The sequence below is a fragment of the Lampetra planeri genome, chromosome 13 (genome assembly GCF_965212315.1).
Source record: "Lampetra planeri chromosome 13, kcLamPlan1.2.h2, whole genome shotgun sequence".
Lineage (NCBI taxonomy): Eukaryota > Metazoa > Chordata > Hyperoartia > Petromyzontiformes > Petromyzontidae > Lampetra > Lampetra planeri.
The window spans coordinates 8,289,796-8,310,079 of NC_136119.1; the positions used below are offsets into that span (position 1 = coordinate 8,289,796).

The 20,284-nt window shown below is 40.2% G+C and overlaps 1 protein-coding gene across 1 annotated transcript in view; it reads left to right on the forward strand.

Annotated features, from left to right (window-relative positions):
* The window catches only part of ADGRV1 (adhesion G protein-coupled receptor V1), a 103,127-nt gene that overhangs the window by 64,379 nt on the left and 18,464 nt on the right, over positions 1 to 20,284 (forward strand). Inside the window, exons 64-76 of the mRNA XM_078600104.1 lie at positions 159 to 344; positions 6,359 to 6,594; positions 7,483 to 7,628; positions 8,243 to 8,444; positions 8,872 to 9,091; positions 11,339 to 11,578; positions 12,502 to 12,651; positions 15,367 to 15,825; positions 15,993 to 16,136; positions 16,629 to 16,800; positions 17,532 to 17,667; positions 18,331 to 19,157; positions 19,838 to 19,958. Coding sequence (XP_078456230.1) covers positions 159 to 344; positions 6,359 to 6,594; positions 7,483 to 7,628; positions 8,243 to 8,444; positions 8,872 to 9,091; positions 11,339 to 11,578; positions 12,502 to 12,651; positions 15,367 to 15,825; positions 15,993 to 16,136; positions 16,629 to 16,800; positions 17,532 to 17,667; positions 18,331 to 19,157; positions 19,838 to 19,958 — 3,239 coding nt within the window. The remainder of the gene's footprint in view (positions 1 to 158; positions 345 to 6,358; positions 6,595 to 7,482; positions 7,629 to 8,242; positions 8,445 to 8,871; positions 9,092 to 11,338; positions 11,579 to 12,501; positions 12,652 to 15,366; positions 15,826 to 15,992; positions 16,137 to 16,628; positions 16,801 to 17,531; positions 17,668 to 18,330; positions 19,158 to 19,837; positions 19,959 to 20,284) is intronic.

A 20,284-nucleotide genomic window follows, 5' to 3' on the forward strand; every position in this document is an offset into this window, starting at 1 on the left:
GATGCCGGATGGCTGTCGAACTTTTTTTCCGGATACGTGAAGGAAGATTTGTATTTGCCGTCTATAACAGATGCCGGTTAGTACAGCATTCCGGATGGTAAAAATGCCGGATAACAGAGCTTTTTTTTTTGCTGTACGTTGCATCGTTCTATATTCAGGCATTGGATGATGACATCCCGGAGCTGCAACGGACGTTTCAGCTGAAGCTGGTGATGGCGAGTGGAGGAGCCAGGGTGAATAGCTCGGCCGACAGCGTGGAGATCTTCCTGGCAGGCAGCGACTACCCTCATGGCAAATTCCACTTCTCCCAAGATCTCATTCACATGTCAGAAGCCGCCCCATTGGTGAGAATTCTGCACTCGGTGATATTTTTGCATATTAAAAACCGACTTGCTGCGCATTCGCACTTTGAGTTTAGGTTATCAACTTCGAGTTTATGAAAACAAGAATAAAACATGTTTATCTGGTAAGCCTAAAACTAATTTGGAAACTTTACGAGGATTTTTTTACATGTATTTTAATGATTGGCGGCCATTTGTTATTTTAAATGTTGGAAGAACCGGAGTATCCATGAAAAGTGAAATTTGTGCTAAAAAAAACATATAGACAGGTCAGCATCTCATTGTATGTCTGGCCATCTATTGGATTGCTTATCGTACAGCTACAGAAACTGCACTAGAACTGTGAATATCCACGACCCTGTTATCCACGGCTTCTCATATCCGCGGGACATATAGGGTTCCACGAAACCTCCTATTATCCCTGACCCCCCATTTTTCCAATTATCCACGTTTTTCCTTCTCCCCATCCCAAATTGTTGACCAGATTGCGATGTAACACGTAGGCTTTCGCGACCAATATCATCCATAAGAGTTTTTTTTTGCGATCTAACCCAAAAAAAACCCTATTACAGATTGCGATTATCCAGTATTCTTCACGGCTAGATGGAGTTCATGCACAGATACCAGAGGTGGGACAAAGTCATTGTTATGCAAGTCCAAGTCGAGTCGCAAGTCATCAAATTCATGACTCGAGTCTGACTCGAGTCCAAGTCACATGACTCGAGTCCACACCTCTGACAGATACCATTGCGGATGAGAGGATCTACGCTGTTCCTCCCTTTTGCAGGACAGACGGGGAGTGTTTGTTTTTTGTGTACACAGTATCAGAAGTTTTAGACGAAAAAAATCTAAACCTGCATGTCTTGATGGTTGAATTTTGTATTAAAAAACAACATTGCTAAAGCACCCCACAATTCACACGAAAATAATATCAATGTAAGTGGATTCCCAATCTGTAATGCTGACTTTAATGTACGTACCGTTCGTTAATTACCATAGTTTTTGAAATCCCCATTGAAAGCCTGTTATTATAATCAAGTTACAAATCAAATACTCCGCATTTGAATTGTCTAGCTAAATCCCACAGAGAAACTAGAACAGAAAAAAGGGCTCAAATATAGTTGTTAGAAAAGAGATGAGTCAAATTGTGAATGACAGCATAGTCAAAGACGTATGAGAGGATGGTGTAATCTAAATCCAAGAGGGTATCACTATGTTAAGTGTCTCACATGTGAAAGTGCGCCGTCAATTACGCTTGCTTGAGAAATACTGTAGGAGCATTTTTGGTATGATTGGAATGAAATGTGTAGTCTCTGCGTTGAGGAATGTTTAACTGGTTACCATGCCAGGCTATCACAAGTAGCATAACAATACTATTCAAGTCTAATCACTCATTGGTGTTATCTTAAAGGATATCTTAAATGTGGAGCTGAGGTTTTGCATGGTTTTGGAGATTGCCCAGAGAGGGAGTGTCTCATTTCCAGTGAAGTTAATTAAAACTAATATTTTGATTGGACATCTGTGAAGAAAGAGCTTCATAGCTAATCGATTCCTCCTCGATAATAAAGTCTTATTCTGATTAATACGAAGGAATATATTTGCTCTAAGCAATGCACAGTCGTATATTTTATGAGAATACTAGTTTAAAATATAAATTAAAGAAATTCTATTTTACATAAACAAGAGTATTGTGTTAGTGTTATATATGGGATTGTAAACTTAGAAACATGCGTTTATATGATTTGGCTGCTATACATTTCCACATGATAAGTTAATTCGTTGAGCTATCATTTGTGGCCAGGTCGATATTGAAAAATAACTAATAGCTCAGTGGGCTTTAAATGGTTAAATAAAAATAGTAAATTTTTTGTTTATCTTTTTGTTTTATTATTTACTTACCTTTTCTATACTTTGCACTCTTATCTTTTTTTGCATTGTCATTTGTAACTTTCTGACTTGCCCTTACTGGACATATGTGAAAAAAAGCTTCATACATCATCGGATTGCTCCAGGATAGATAAAGATTCTGATTCTGATACCTTCCGAGCCAGATTCTCTAATGAGGAAGGGTGCAATCGTTGTGTTTCCCTCTGCTACGTGTGATATATTCTTACATAGGTGATACCATGGATGGCAGTGTGGTACCCATACATTCCACCCACGCCCTCGACTTGTCAGACTCAAGGAAGGGCATGGGGCTATACTATTAGAGCATAGCCCCCCCTCCACTCCCCCCCTGACTTAAATTTCCTATGCACAACACTGGGATTGGTTAAAATATTGCAATAGAAGTTGTTTTAAGTAAGGTAAAAACGGTGTGTCAGTTATCACGGTTGTGAGTCTCATTTGCAAGGGTGACCTGGGTGACGAAAAATGACCAACAAGCAAAAACAATCAAAACACAGTAATTAGTGATGAAGTAAAGCGATCAGAATAAGAAGAAAACACGCCCACAATGGGCAATAAAACATATTGCAAGTCAACATGAAATCGAAATTAAATATTAAATTCCCTGCAGCGCTAATCGACTCAGGCAGATTAGGGTTGCACGTCCTGGGGGCTTCTTCAGGAACCGATGCTCCAAGCATGCCGGGCAGTGCGTGGTACAACCTGAAAAGACATCGGGAGAGCAGAGAAACTCTGCCGTGACAGAGGTGGGATGCTCAGGACTCGGGGACAATTCTGTAAATGACATTTGATGTGGAGTTACAGAAACGTCGTGTTTGTACGGACTACTCTTCACACATTAGTTAATGAGTATCTATGGTTGGAATGTTAAAATAAGTCACGTGTAATCTTCGCCGGGGTATAGAACGCGCGCGCTCTGCATCTCCAACAGCGCCGGCAAGGAGACATCAGCTACTGCTCGCTGGTAGATACTGCTATTTTACTGTTGCTGCCATTTTACTATCTAAAGTTACCTAACGATGCACAATATCGCCTCTAACCATGCTTCCAATCCACCGCTTCCACGGCACCATGGAGTCGGCTACCTACGCGTGTAAGGTGGTGGTACCACTCATGGATTTATTTGGTTCGCGGTTTGTCTGAATGGCACGTGTTATATTTTGTAGATAACTCATGTGGATTTAAGTCGCTACTATTAATTACATGATTTGGAAGGTTCTTACGTAAAGAAAAATAATCTCTAAATTGGGCATTGAACATCATTAGACCTCCTATGCCAGTACCAATTCAGCAAGGGACATCAAGCGCCCTACTCTACAGTGGCACTCATGGATCTCGGTTACGTTGAACATCAGGATCTAGTAAATCATTCAGCTGATCAAGACATTACCCGATCTTGATGTGTTTTGACCTTGACCAGGTCACGTTCCGATCCATGCTTGTTCAATGCAATCTTCTGATCCAAACTGAGAATACACACCCAAAAACTAGTATTGTTAAAACCATAGCTATTATATAAAACATAGTATTTGTCTACATAAAGGGAAGGCATAGCGTAGTTGATTAGATAAGAATTTAGTAATTAATTTATTCATAACAGCCGTTAGATTAAAAACATGCCCAGGCAATTTTTAATGAATGGGGAAAATGAGACCTTTATTCAAAAGGCCACATACTTGTATAAGCAAACGCGAACAACATTTAGAACATGCATTAATAAGCTTTAATATAAATCAGTATAGACATCATCTACATTATACCCCAAGCCATCATAATTTAATCATCAAACTCTACCGATTGTGACACTACAAACAACATCTCATCTATTTATTTAGCAGTCGATGCTGCAGTTGCCTCTTTATCAACTTATGCAATTGGGGGTTGCATGCTACTGTGTGGAAAGAAAAATCGTCGGTATACCTTCCAATTCCTACATCGAAAACGCAACCTTATTGTCACATGATCCAAAGGGATATGCAGATTTAATTAGGAAAACAGCAGTCATGGTGATGTTCTAAAGATAGTCAGTTGCATTACATTTTGAACAAACATAAGTATCAACTCACATCTGTGACAAACTGAAAATCAGTTTAACACTTAGGCTTTCGCGACCAATATTATTCATAATAAACGTTTTTGGGTTAGATCGTGTTATTTACAACATTTACAATTTGTGGATTCACTGTTCAACACACCGGTGGGCTAAAGCAGTGAACTATATGTCTTATGTCAACGTGACACTTTTTTACTGATTGGCCATGTCGGGTGGTGGAGGGTCACGACACATTTATAAATAACGCGATCTAACCCAAAAACGTTTATTATAAAAAACTGAAAATCCTTTCCCACCGTAGGTGGTTTTGTTAGCAGAAACTCCTGGTTGCATCACTGGAGGCAATGAAAGAGAATCTGCAAGTCCATTGTCTAAGCTTACCGTGATATCATGATATGGCTAATAACCATGATATCATGATATGGCTAATAACAATGATGACTTAATCACCCAGAATGCACATTCCATCAGATTTATGAAGCTAAGTTGGATTGAGCCTGGACACTTCTTTGATGGGTGACCACCATGCAAGCTAGTTGCTATCGGCTGTGCAGTGATCTGAGGTGTGCAGCAGAGGGCAGTGCAAAAATCACTATGGTAGTTGTACTGCACTACTATGTTCCACACTGACCAGCACAGTGACGTGTGGTCAAATAACCTTCACAACCCCCGTTGTGTTTGGAGGCCCTCATCCAGCAGTGACTCTTCGGCACGTTATGTTACATCGTGGATCATATCATAGCTGTAACCTGTATAAAAATCAACGTGAAAAATAATTAAACAAATGAGCATTTTCGTATTCAAATATACAGATATTAAACATAACGTTCAGCATAGCATTACCGAAAAAGGTAACATGCACAATGCATGAAAGTCGATTATATGGGGTGGGTGGAATTCAGAGTTGATCAATTGGAGACTTGCCAGTTTTGCTTCTTTTGTTTTGTCCTTTTGGGAATGTCGATGTAGTTGCGGAAGCATGGTGGGCATGCGGCTCCATGCCCACTAGAGTTTGCGGCTTTCATGGAGATGCACAGTGCTTACAAAATCGCTGCATTTTCCTGCAGCCCCGTGCTTTGATCTGCAGAACATTGCTAAACAATTGCTCACTTATATTCCCTCCGTAATCTGGGGTTGATACAGCACTGCCTTTTAGGTTCTTTGTAAGCGCAGCTCCGAGTGGGTTAATCCTGTTTAGGGACTGGGTGGCAGCAACATGAAAGCAATCGGCCTAGTGTGTGCGTTTCCTGCTAAGTGAGAGAATTGTTGATGTTATGCAGAATTCTCCGTGTAAGTACTGAGAACAGCAAATCTCGGGATATAATTATTTGGAGATTATGCTTCAGTTATGGACTATTCTACTCGGATTGGTATTGAACCATGGCCCTATTGTTTAGTAGGTTTCATGACACCAGATAGAAACTGAAAGTCAGTTGTATCCGATTGCATGTATCTTCTTGAAGGCAAGGGTAATACTTATATATGCAGTTTGCAGAAAGCTGTGGGAATTAAATCAAGTTTCCTCTGCAAGCGATGGTGCATTCTTACTCACGTTTTACAATCATACAGCCCACAGAATAATTATACAGCACGTGCAACTATTACCCACTGGCTGAAGTGCACCAACTACAATGCTCTAGATCACTTCTCCGATGAATACTTTGTCGACATAAATCCGTCAGAAATAAAGTATGTAAGGCTCATGAAATGTAATGGGAATGCTTTTTAAGTGTATTGTTAGATATTTATTGCCACATTTAATTTAGTCAAAGAGTTGGATGTGCTTTTAAAAAATGTTGCCAGTCCTGAGATAGTGGTTGAAATTTATCGGCTTCCCACAAAGTGGTACCAATTTTATCCTCCTCAGAAGGTTAATCATAGGCCCAGCCAAGCACAGCTTAGCATTTAAGCTGAAAACGACTGCAAGTCGAGTGCTCTTACCACACGGCCACTCAACCCGATAATGAATATGTAAATTCAGAACGAATGTTGACTTGCACGCTTTGAGCCATCTCTCTACAGCCTCCGTCGCTTCACTCGGTGCATTTGTGTGAAGGCGAACGCGTCTGTAGTACGTGACGGCGGCAGCCTGGGTTATGTGCGACTGCTGTACCTCACCGTGCCTGGCACGGCCACCGAAGGCCGTGACTATGAGCGGCTGCACGGGGATTTGGTGTTTGAGGAGGGAGAGCGGCTAAAGCTTCTCGGACTGAAGATTCTGAACGATGAGATATCGGAGGGGCCAGAGGACTTCTACCTCAATATCACCCAAGTTCAGCTGATCTCCGATGGGTAATTTGATAGATGCAACTCATAAAATGAAATATTACGGTCCCTGTAACCTTTGTGCCCATCAGTTTGGCAGGATAGCTCTCCAACAATGAATTTGGTTGCAAATTATTACATTTATCACACATTTAACAGTTAAATGATTCGAGTTTTTTTCTGTTATATTTGCCAACCAATCATAAATACGTTTGCTTTCTCAAAAGGATCACAGTAGTATTATTGTAATCCAGTTTTTGTTTGTGTGACATTATTTGTAAGCACACAAACATGTTTTTTCTACATTTGTGAGCTATACTATTTGAAACATTGATGCGGATATTTCAAATGCCATTTCCAGTAAGTTTTTAGCCAGCATTATCTATGTAAGATTTCTGTACAATTTTCACTTGTAATGTAATCAAATCATTGCATTAAACTTAGGTTTAATGCATTAAAATAAAAAGCAATCATTTGAAAATGTGCCTACTGCACTTTTAATGTCCCAATTTGAAAAACGTTTTGGAACGTCAAATTTTTTTGATAAAGATAATAAGAATTCGCTTTTCAATAAATGATGCGGGACTTTTGTTAAGACACCGTTAACATTTTGCACTGTTTAATTAGACTCGTGTTCAGAAATTAATTGAACATTAATCCGTTTTGTTTTACACGTAAAAAAAAAGTACATTTGCAGACATCTAAAAAAAGCAGCGCTAAGCACTATTATAAAAGCATGAGCAAAATACAATTTCGAATTTCATACAGAAGCAGAGCGCACGTTTTTTTTCTCTTTTTTGCAAACTCCGCAAGTGAGTACTGTGAAGCTAATCCCCAGTTTCATGTGACGCGTTTGCATTAAGTTGGCTGGCACACGCAGCAAGTGGCAATTTGTGCTTTGCACGGCGTGTGCAGCGAGAGGGATTCTGCGGAGAGAGAGCGCGGCTCGGGAGACGAGGAGCCGCCTGCTCTGGGTGTTCCCTTCTCCCTGCGGGTGCTGATAGAGAAGGATGATGGCGCTGAAGGGGTCATAGAGTTTGACTCTGCATCTGGCATGTCTGGTGAGGCAGAGTGCCTTCCACTAACACCACCAACCGCGCACTATCAATCACCCGAGTGTTTTTTTTTAAACTTTTTTTACGACGTTGATTACTCAAGAAAAAGTCTGACAAGTAAAATATGAAGTGCAATATTAAACGATGTTATGCAAAATTACCAAAATAATGAAGTGCAAATGCAAGTTTCTAAAAAAAACATTTTTACTTGCAGAAGATGTCACATCAATAGGAATAATCGGATTATTTTAACATTTAAAAGTTAAATGTTGTCTCTATCTTAAGTGCAAATATTGACATGTCTGCAAGTCTGATCATGCACTTTGACCTGCAACCTGTCATCGAGCTATGCCTTACAACTTTATTTCAATAGTTTGGATGTTCTCCAGGCCCGCCAGCATCCTTCAACCTACAAAATACAACAAAAATCAATTGTCCAAGTAATCTCATGTAACACTCACTTGAAATTAAGAGGAATTAAGAGATTCCTAGTAAAAAAAAAATGCTACAAAATGCAATCTCAGAAAAGTTTTTACTTTGTCACTCAACTCACTTTGTGTGTGATCATACTTGCGTGTGCGCTCACACATACGTGCGCCTAATCTTCCCGTGTGCTGCAGTTGCGGAGGAGGATGGTGTTTTGCTTGTGCCACTGGCACGACACAAGGGCACGTATGGGTCAGTCATGGTTCTTTACGTGTCAAGGGGTGTCACAGCTCAACCCGGGGGTGTAGATTACCTCCTGCCGGATGGCGCGGCCCTCTTCATGGATGGACAGAATGTCAGCTTCATCAACGTATCCATCACCGATGATGACGAAAGGTGGGCAGCTTCAGCTGAGTGCACCAGCTTGACTTGCTACCAATGCAGCAGCTTGCTTTGAGCTGTGAAGGTGTTTGGTTGAACGAAATACATATAAACCGGTGTTATTTATGGAGAGTATTTATGGATGTGATATAAATATATGTATTATTTTTTTGCTTTTAGTCTTTACTTGTTCTTCTAATTGGCACTATGTTAACAAAGCAATAAACTAACTATTGATTTATTTTTGCAAGTTTGTAAATAAATTCTGCTCCTTTTGATTTTAAGTGAGCAGCATACAACTTGTGCAGACATCGATGAAATATCAAGGACTTTAAAGTATCAGATGGGGCGTGAAATATTCCGTCTGTCACACATTAGCAGCTCAGGATTCGGGAATACAGATCAGGATTTTCTCATGCCTATATTTCTCTTGCCTGGACAGAGAGTTTGAGGAAACCTTTGAAATTCAACTGGTTTCAACAACGGGCGGTGCAGTGCTGGGCTCACGTCTCATCACCACCATCACCATAGCCAAGAGCGATGCTCCCAATGGCCTCATAGGCTTCCTGGGAGGTACGCGGCTGATTGTTCCCAACCCCAATGTTACTCACCAGCTGGTGCTGCCCATCAGGAGGAGTGGAGGCCTTATTGGTGAACAGCAGGTACTGAATGCTTGCGTTTTTTTTTATTTGCGAATATTTCAACTGCACCTGCAAAAGATCAGCAAGTCTGTTTAAACAAAATGCTCTCATGTAACCAAAATAGGTATTTGTGAGAGTAATCGGAGCTTACATCCCACTTGTTTTAAACTGTATATTATTCAAAACTGTGCTGTCCGTGAAAATGAATGGCTCTGAGATTATTTTATATGTTAGTGCATAGCAATAAGGGTCCCTTGCCCAGAATATTCACCCGGTTTATATTTTTGTCCTAAGAAGTTTTAACGATGAAGACGGTGAGTTTGATTTTGTTTGTGCTTGGTGATTAGTGGTTTACTTATTGAGGATTTATGGACAGAATAGTGTTGTGGACAAAATAACGTTAATATATTAATTTCTTCCATTATGCATGCTTTAAATAATGGTATTTGACCATGCCAGTTTTAAAATATCCATCCACTTAAAATATGTACATTTTGTATTGAAACTAAATATTGCCATGCTTCAGCAAATAGCATTATTTTTAATGCAAAATATATCTGGCAGTTTTCCGTGAACATGTTCTCGGACTGGTCTCTTTCTCAATTGGTAAATGGTTTGTTTTCGAATCATATCTGTTTTTTTTTTCTATATTTCATGAATGCCGCTATATAGGTGTGCAGCTAACATCGCCAAGTTCACAAGAAATCCATTTTGAAAATGGCTTGAAAAGGAGGTGTTTATCCCAACATATTACTCAAATTCGAAGTACCTACATTGGCAGTGTGCGGCAGCTGTCTCATTTCAAATGTTTTCCTTCAAGAGGGCTAGGGATGCTCGGCCTGACGTATAAGCAGATTTTTTCCCTGCAGCCCAGCAAACAATGAAGGCTGTGCTTCTGCAATCTCGCCTGGTAAATCCCTGCACACGCCTGATAAGCGCAGGCAAGGCAAACGCTGGAATAAGTACAGCTGTCAGTAGGGAAATGAAGACATCACAAATGTTATAAGCACCACATTCCAAAACTAATAGAAATGTCTGCACTATTTCATTTCATGCATAAGCTCTGCAAACATGGCTGGGTGCAGATTACCCTCCTGAGTGACACCATTACACACTGGACAGGCCGTTTTCAAATAATCTGCCCTTTAAAATTGCCTGGTAGTATTTGTGCATATAAAAGGTCAATCTAATTTAAAGAAGTGGACAGTAACCACAGATTTTCGTGTACTTCATTAAAATCTGATTGTACCGAGGGCCAGAGTCTGTGGGGGGAATTGAAAGTGTTCGAACTTCTTCCATTGCAGCAAATATATTGGGTTTAGCCCCAAGTTAATGCCTGACAATATCCTCAAATAGAAAGGGGAACAAGTAATTTCTTGAACTATGTTGATGACTAGTATTCATTTAAATGCAATATAAAATTGTCGACAAGTGATAAGAGTAATAGAGTGAAATTTTCTATATTTTTTTGTTTTGGTTATTGGTCAGGAACCTTTTTACTTTAAAGATTTTATACATTGTAATACAACTGGGTATAGGTTTGCTCGTACTAGATATAGGCCAAATATATTATATGAATGTGTGAATATGTGTAAGGCGGTATATAACGAGTATCTTTGAAATGCAAAACTGCTAATTCTCATAACTTTTTACTCAGTGAAAACAAATAGGTTTAGTAAAATATGTATTCGTAATAATTGATGGATTAACAAAAAACAAATGAGGAAGACAATAGCGTGGAGTAAAATAATCATAACAAGTCATACATACTTAATTTGGAGCTTTTGTGACTGCAGGAATTACTCTTTGGTTCTTTCGGTAAAGTCACGTATCAAAAGAAAATAATAAATAAAAAAGTATTGAATTTATTATTTTCTAATAGTCATACAGTGCAATGTCGCATATCCGACTTGCTGGGGACTGAGGAGTAGGTGGGCATGCTAAAACATTGGATGTGTGAAGATCTGTATAAAATGACAGTTACAATATACGCAGATATATTGCACTAGATATGGGTGGTTTAACTGGTCAGGGAGACTATGTGATGCCCGGATGTGCGACATTGTATTGTACCTGTAAACGTGTTCTAAACCCAAGCATTTGCAATATTATTTTGTGTTTCATTTGTTGTCCTACCCCCACACCACCGATTAGCACGGTTAGCTGCGTACGCTGGGAACGAAGTTCAACAACATACATGCACGCATACAATATCGCATTAACGGAAATCAATTTTCGTGATGGTGACCGTTTGTCTCATCCCTTCAGGTACACTGGGAAATTTTAGGTCCCAACGGTGAGCAGGCCTTGCCAGAAGAGAACCAAGACCTGCTGCCTCCAGTGCAAGGGCTTGTGGTGTTTGATGATGGGGAGGGTGGAGAAAAATATTTGAGGTTACAAGTCCTGCCGCACGTTGGGGCGGAAGTGACAGAGACCTTTTTCATTCGACTGCACCGAGTGGTAGGAGGAGCCGACCGACAGCCCGAGTCCTGGGAAGTGTCTCTCACCGTACGTAGAAGTGAAATGCAATTTATCACCATCAGGGGTCCATTATCGTCATTTAGCTTGGGTTGGTAGAGCATTGTTTGTAATCCAGCAATTTGTACGTGGGGGGTGGGGGGCGTTGTCGAATCAAACAGACGCTTTGTGTGACGTTACCATCTTCTGGGCTGTGAGCAACTCTTCAAGAAGGCAGTACGATAAGTAGGTTGCTGACATTCCTGTTGAAATGTTTTGGTGGGTTTTTTTTCTCCCGCCCTCCAAAATATGGGCATTCTCTTTTACAAAGATTGACAAGCCAACAAGTTGTCAAATGTGCAGACCTTAGGTTTTTTTTTGCACTTCCTTATCGGCCGCATTCTGCCCCATTGATTCTAAAAGCCGTGCTAAGTTTTAATATTTTGACACCAGAACAGCTTTACCTGTGTTCGTGTATAGTGGGCATATCGGTAGATTTATACACCCGACACAGCTGTGTGTCTGCCCCACAATGAGGGCTTTTTACACACCATTTCAAAAAATGTCAATAAACTCGCGGCTGCTGTGTAGATCCAGCATAGATTTTGGGCTCTACGGCTTGGACTTCATGGTTGACTTAGCGTGACTCCACTTTTGAAAATTCCCCGTGCAATTTATACAACATTAATGCAGTGGGGAAATGATGCTAGTAGTGGCCAAGGCAAATGTACAGCGGAGGTAATGGTTGCATTTTGTGAAATGTTTTTAAAACAAATGTTCCTTAATATACGGTACAAACATTGCAACATCTCTCCATCATACTAGGATTACCAGAGGGGGGGCACAGGTGTGGTCCATGTAAGAGATGCAGGGTTTAAACAATATATCCGTATCTTTTTTGTAACTTTTTTTATATGAATATTTGTCGGTGTTTATTGAATAAGCCATTAAATATGGATTAACATTTTCTGCAGATTCTCAAGCACGGAGACCCTAATGGAGTAGTACAGTTCACTGAGCAGTCTTTAATGCATAAAACAATTGTGGAGCCCACGGTGAAAGAAGGCCCTCTCGCACTTACCTTCCCGATCACCAGAAGCAAGGGAACTATGGGAGACATTGAGGTACGCCATTTTATTGCGACACCACTTCTGGACCGCGCAACTTTCGATTGGAACAGCGTTGCTCATTGCGTATGAAGTGGCTACCTCAACATTGAATATCAGTGTTTTGTTGGCCATTATATGTTGTTTTACATGTGGGACGTTCGGCTATTTGATGCACATAATGGTAATGTTGTCGAGATAGTTTATGTTTGTAAGTTTTGTTTAACTTTTTTTAAAAATTCCGTGCACATTACATTTAACAGTGATGACTGTTTAAAGAAAAATGTTCAGTGCACACAAATTACTGGGAATACCGTCGTAACAAAACAATACCAATCCCTGTTGTATTGAAGTTTTACGAATAGGACATGGTGCAAGGGGATTACCAGGTTTTAAAAATTATCACTCACTTTGTATTGTCATTATAATCGTGTAAAAATCCAAGTAAAATCTATATTTGCAACAAAATAAGGTAAAATATAAAGGCTTACTTTTGCTGTATAACTGAATAATTCTATTACCCATGGGCTGAAAGTGGATAAAAAAAAAGTTCTTAGAAAATAAATTGCATTCCTGTTGTTTTGTTGAGCTTGCAGTGATACAACTATTAATCATCTTGCTCTACAGCATGCTAATGATCCCCTTTTAGAGAATAACAAATACAAACAGGAATGTATTTTTAATGGTGCCATTGATCAAAGTGGCTTTGCTGAACTTAATTAGCACTGTCTTCGCCGGTACAGCGCTCAGGACACCGTGCGTCATCTGTTAGTGGTCCCAACATTTTCGAGCACCATCGCCACCTCCGGAGAACCACGGCTCCCCCCCGTATAATGAGGCGAATCCAGCGCGAGATCCCGGCTCATCTAAATTCATGCGGGCAGCGCAGCGCGCACCACGCTCCATTATGCGCGTGTCTGGGGTGCGGAGATAGACTCATCGCTCTGGCTTGTCACGCCGGCCGGGCCCGGGGTAATTAAGGGCCGGGGCCGTTGCGGCCCCATTAATCCTCGTGTCGTTGTGCCCCTGTTGTGCGCTTACAGGAGGTTAATGAAGTGATGTATTTGTGCGTGATATCTGAGATGTGTCCTGCGAGTATTTAGGGTGATAAATGTGAAGAATGGTGAAATTTTGTTACGCGATACCTTTGGTCCTAAGTCGGTAATTTTAAAATGACCAAGAGGCAGATAAAGTGTGTGTTTAGCTTATTTATTTCGCCCCGTAGCGTTTTAAGGGTTACTTACTGAAAAGTATGCATGCCAAATATTTGGTGATGAATTTGATACATAAACTGGCATTCCTGGGAGGGAAACATAACAGGCAAGTTTTTCTTTTCAGACACTTGGAACACCCTGTGTCTTGTGGTCATAAAAAGTACCGTGTTTTTATTAAAAGTACTTTTCCATTGCAAGTGAGCACTTGGGCAGGTAGACGAAGACTTAATACCACTGCAGTTATATTTGAGATGTTTGCCTAAAATATTTTTTCGTCCCATTAAAAAGCAATTTTCTAAGCATATATAACGTATTTTCTTTTCTATACTGTTGATATTCAAGAAAATGTAGAGCAAATTTATAATAACACAAGTTACATGAAACATTGCTATCTCTGATGTTTTATTACCGTACTTGTAAACACACTTTTCAAGTATAGTTATATTGTCCAAATTCAGGCAGATATTCTTGGAATGTGATGGTATGTCATACATTTAATCCATCTCAAAACTAACTCTTAAATGCGTTTTTTAAATAAAATTATGCAAAAGAAAATTCCTAATGTTGTTCTTCTGTTACATGTTCTTCTCTGGTGTAACATTTGTTGTTTACCTGTCTCAGAAGTAGCACGCTCTGTCTCGCGAGTTCATCTCTTGACATTTCTGCCTTCCATCCTGGACCCTGCTGGTTGCTGTGTTGTCACGTAATCAAATGTCGTGGTACTTTATGTTAATCGCGTCCGATTTTGAGTGCTGCTTGTGATGTGGACACTTTTCGCGAGATTAGGTAAAGGCTTGCTGTACGATCGAATGACATGAAAACACTATTATCAGTTTGAAAGTACAGAATATTCCTTAAATTTTTCAAAGCCACGTGATAAGCAACATAACATGTTATTAACTGCATGATCCCCGTATACACCTGTTGATTAAAGTAAAAGGAAATGTAGGACCACATTGTTCACTTAATATCAAAAACATACTTTCCATCAATGTACTAAATGAGACATTTCTCAATAAGGAATTGGCCAAACATCCTCAGCAGGATCCTCATTAAACATTCGTGAGACTTAGCTGAGAGTCTTCTGGGAAAAAATAATAAGAATTTAAAATTACGATTTAAAGCTTTCGTGACTGCAGGGATTCATCTTCTTGGTTCTTTCGGTAAAGTCACGTAGAAGGGAAATAATAAAATAATACAAATTCAACATAATAAAATACAATTCTCACGACGTTTCGGCCACAATGCAAGCAGCCGTCCTCAGGTGAAGAACAGGTCTGTCGGAAAGACGCGTGAGAATTGTATTTTATTATGTTAAATTTGTATTATTTTATTATTTCCCTTCTACGTGACTTTACCGAAATAACCAAGAAGAAGAATTTAAAACTCTCATGAATATTTAAATTGGACAAGAGGTGACATATAAAAAATAAGCTAGGAAGACATGCCATGGATAACAGTTGAGGACCTATTTTTATTACTTTTTAAACGACCTTCATGAATATAATTTCATTTGCAGGTTTACTGGGAGGTTCAAAGTGACGCTGGGGTTGAAGAGGATTTTGAAACAAGTCACGGAGTGGTGACAATCCCTGACATGGAGAGAGATGCTGACATCATTCTTTGGCTCCTGCCGGATGATGCGGCAGAGCTTGATGAGACTTTTCGCGTCTCCATCACTCGGGTGGAGGGAGGGGCCGAGATAGAACCTGGCAGGAACAGCACCCTACTCACCGTTCCTGCCAACGGAGATCCACATGGTATTTTTGCACTGCTGCCCAATTTGCAGGCAGTGGTCAGCAGCCAGAATGTGACCCGAGCGATCAAGCTGAACATCAGCAGGCTGGCGGGAGCCCATGATGATGTGGTGGTGTCATACCACGTCCGGGCATCAACAGGCCAGGATATTGGCTTTGGGAGCGTAACTATACAAGATGGGGCCTCCTCTGGCTTAGCATTCATTCCTATTTTAATAGAGGTAATTATTATACCCCTTTATAACACTTAATTATGATGATACTTTTTTTCTGTTAGTCATGTTATGGTGTTTTACGGCATGTTGAAACTTTTACTAAAGAAAATAAGTTTTATGGATGATAAATATTTTATATTGAGGATTCAAATGTACGTGTGTGTGTGTAACAGGAGTTTCTACCTGTCGGCTTCACATTCGTGGCGACCCTCACAAATGTCCTCCTGGAATCTGGCACCTCCCCCCGGCCTCCCAGAGTCCACAGTGATCAAAACTCCGTGATAATTACAGTTACTGCTGAAGCTGCAAATGCCATGGTGAGGACCTGCTTGAGCACATTATTTGTATATATATATTTTTTATTATTAATATTTTTTTACTCTGGTGTCAGGCCCATGCTGAAAAAGGTGTTCAATCCCTGATGTCAACCAACACAACATTGAAAATTTAATAATTATATGTCCAACACCTCTAACTGAGTAACTCCAGAAGTCTTGGTGTGATTGAATAGGTGTGATACATTTAATTTTCAGAGTGTTAAACTGTACCAAGTGTGCAATGAAAGAGTTGCATGCTTTTGGGCGAAAAACCCCCACATATTAAAGTACGAAGATGTATTATTCGTCTGAACATGTCCATAATGTTTCATCGGTTAGTGTTGAACGATCAGCACATACCAAGTTTGAAACAATGCATTAATGTATAATAATAATAATTGTCACACCCAGTACATTACGTAAGGTGATCAAATATGATGTTTGAAAAAATAATATGCCAATGTCTCCAATGTTTTTGATGTGTGTGCCCAGGTGGGTTTTGAGAAGACAGTTGTCAGGGTGAGCAATGTAAGCTCCGGCGAGTGTGAGGCTGTGGTCTCCCGCTACGGCAAATTCGGGGATGTCACTGTGCGCTGGAACAGTGGGTTTCCAAAGGGAAGCAGCGCAAATGCCTTCTCAGCGGGCATAATTCTTCCACCAGCCGGTACGTACAAAATTGTAATGAGGATCAAGCCACCGTTTTGTTTTGTTTTTAAATCAAAATACACGTCAGCTGCTTTTATTTGTTATTATCCCAGGTGAGCCATGTTCATCTAATACTGGCACAATTTCAGCCTTGGCCGTGCACCGCCTTTTACCTTTTACCGTGCCTGGGAGTATTATTAATAAACTTTGCACCCTTGCAAGAAGAGACATTAGGCCAATTATTTCTGTTTGCTTCATTGTGGCAGTAACTGGATCTCGTGATGCTTTGCACAACAGCAGATCATTATGTGTCCGTGTCATGGCCATTTTGAAAGCATAATTTGCCTTTGAAGCTCCAAATTCACCAGCAGGGAGTGGAACAAAGTTTTCTTTTAACAACCTTTCTCTTCATTAATAGCTCCGCTCTGTGCGTAGGTGTTCACATAACAAGAAACTACATATAGCATAGACAGCATTAACAAAATAATATATGTTCATTTATGTATGAGTCATTTTAACCTAATTTGTTATTCATTAAAGAGGGTAACAATTTACTGAACTTTTCATTGGTTGTTTCAAGTGGGTACCATCCTTTATATACGACGTAATGATTAGTATTGGGTGTATAATCACAAAATGTGTGTAATTATAAAAACAATCTGCAATCAATTATAAGCAGAAAAATAAAATAAAAATGTTAATGCATCCAGGTTTTTAAGTTGATTGAATTGTCATTGTGTTTTTCTGCAGGTTTGATTCACTTTGCCCATGGAGAACAACACCATTCTGTAGACCTTAGGCTGATGCCACGTAGCAAGCAGCTTGAATCATTTGCTATTCATATCACACAGGTATACAGCAGTGTAACTGGTGGGGCCAAGATAAGGTAGATGATGTCATTTCCCCTTCTACTTTAACTCAGAGATTTTGATCAACAGAACGATGTGTGGCGAATTAGGGATGTGATCAGCCTTTGGTTGCATTATGTGCTTGTTTGGTTGTATTTAACAGTTCGTGCCTAAAACAATATTCAGTCATAAAATAGTTATGTTTGCTGAATGAATTTGTTTCTTTGCATAAATGTACAAACGTGAAAATATGTGTAGGTAATGCATAATCAGAATGAGGTTTAAGTGGGATTATATTTATATACGTTCAGAAAGGGATACTGATTTTAAACTGGCAGAGATACATTCACCCCAGATAGTGTGGTGGGACATAAACAGCTTTGCAATAGGATTAAGGGATTTTTTTTTTATTCCTAAATCGCAAGCTATGGACACATTTTTGCTGTTCATCACAAATCAGCTAGGTGCAGCTGTGCACAGTGGGTTTAATGCCATGTGCAAGTATAGAGCTGGGGGCAATGTTTTATTTCCAGGAGAGAAGAAAAAAAACATACCATGTGTCTGTAAATAAGTGTATTACTATAAGCACGTAATATAAATAATACTGTGATACTTGTTCACAATTAAAATAGTCTTGCTTTGATGGAAAAATATTTTTCGCTGACTTCACATTTTTCTTCCCCTGATATTTGTCTCTGAAGGCAGAATCAATCATTTGCCAAAATCGAGCCATTTGGAGTCTTCCAGTTTGACCAAGCCGTGCAGCCCCTGAGGATACAAGAAGCCAATGGCTCTGCCGTGCTGAAGATCCAGAGACTGTATGGCTATGAAGGCAATGGAACTCGATTGACATACCAAACCATCAGTGGTTCAGCTACACCAAACTTGGACTTTGTTCCTGTGCTCGAGGGGGAAGTGATATTCCAAAGGGGACAAATTGAGGCCCTGATAGAAATGTCTGTGCTTGATGATGACATACCTGAACCGGACGAGGTGTTTTTCGTTAACCTTACTGGCTTATCTGCTTGGCCTGAGCCTGATGACCCAGAGCATAGTCCACGACTAAACCCGGATGGCAGCTCTGAGGCCATTACCATTGTAGCAAATGATGACCCCCACGGAGTACTCGGTTTGAGTCCCAGTGAAATGCTTGTTGTGGAAGACAAGGTCCACATTGTAAAGTTGATTGTCCGCCGAGTTCGAGGGCTTTTTGGAACAGTTGGCGTGACTGTCAGAGCTGCAGGAAGCCGATTTGTTCATTCTCTATCGGCCTCCGTTGAGTTGCAACATGCTCTGGCCAACAATACGTTACCGCTGGCGACAGAGGGAGAAGACTTTGAGTCATTGGATGTGAACGTGAGCCTGCATGAGGGAGTGCCGGAGGCTTTAGTCACACTCACGATCCTCGATGACGATGTCACGGAGGGCAAGGAGGCTTTCTTTGTATACTTGACTGATCCCATTGGAGGGGCCTCAATAGCAACAAATGACTCTGGACTGAGAGGATATGCTAAAGTAATCATTCTAGGTAATACGACTGTTTCCATTGTGTGTGCATGCATGGTGTGTGTGTGTGTGTGTGCATACGTATAAAATGCGTGGTTTAAGTGTTACTGCTATAAGCATATACATTGTGAGGTGTACCTTGCATAAAGGATTTGTATTTGAATTCTATCTGAATATTGCCTTGGCAGATTTACAAATACTCTATCCCAGGCTGATGGGAAGTTTCACTCTAATCATGCTTGTTAGCCTCAGGAACAACTGGTGTAATAGATTAATATGCAAGTGCATAGACATTCATATTATGCCTGACCTATATATTTGTTGTTTGCTCAAATATTACGTAAACATTTTAGGATTCTTATTTCACCATTTGTTAAGCAAATAAAATGTGCACGGGCAATTATTTTAATCTACTATTCAAAACCAGGTGTAGGCTAAAGAATTGAGTCTAACAAAAGGTTGTTTTCTAAATATATCATATAATGTGGTGCTATTTGTGACCAGTAAATGTAATACAAAATATTGCATTGTTATGAATATATTTATTGCGTAATTTCCACATTGCAGCCGTTTTGGCCAAAAATACCACAGCTTATTTCCAAATCTTGGTGAAATATTCAATCCAATCATATTACAGCTGGGAGGAATGCTTTGTCTGGTTTTGTCGATAATTTACCACAAGCTGTTTGTTGCTCGCCCTAGGAAATGATCTGCAGAATGGAATGTTGGGATTTTCTCCACATTTCCTGTTGGGAGTGGTGCTGGATGAAGATTCGGAAGAAGGTCGCTCTGCAGAGCTCATAATTATACGGCAGAAAGAAAGGTTATTGTTATTTTCATACAGTTAGTGGCAAGTATATTGAAGCCTTTCCCGGGCCTCCCTTCGGTTAACTCCGTGCAGGCGTGTCTTGCTTTCCGAGCGCTCTTTCTGCGAAAATTCGCTATAACGAACATTTTGAATGTAGACCAATTTGTTCGCAAAACGAGCAAATGTTTGCGTAACGAGTAGAGACCGAACTATCGAATGTGGCAGGGGGCGAACCGTGGACCGCAGCTGTTTGTTTACCAGTTGTGCTGTGTTGTGTGATTTGCCATGTGGGAGAGGGGGGGGGCTCGTGGTTGCACTGTAATGGGTGGGTGGCCGAGCAA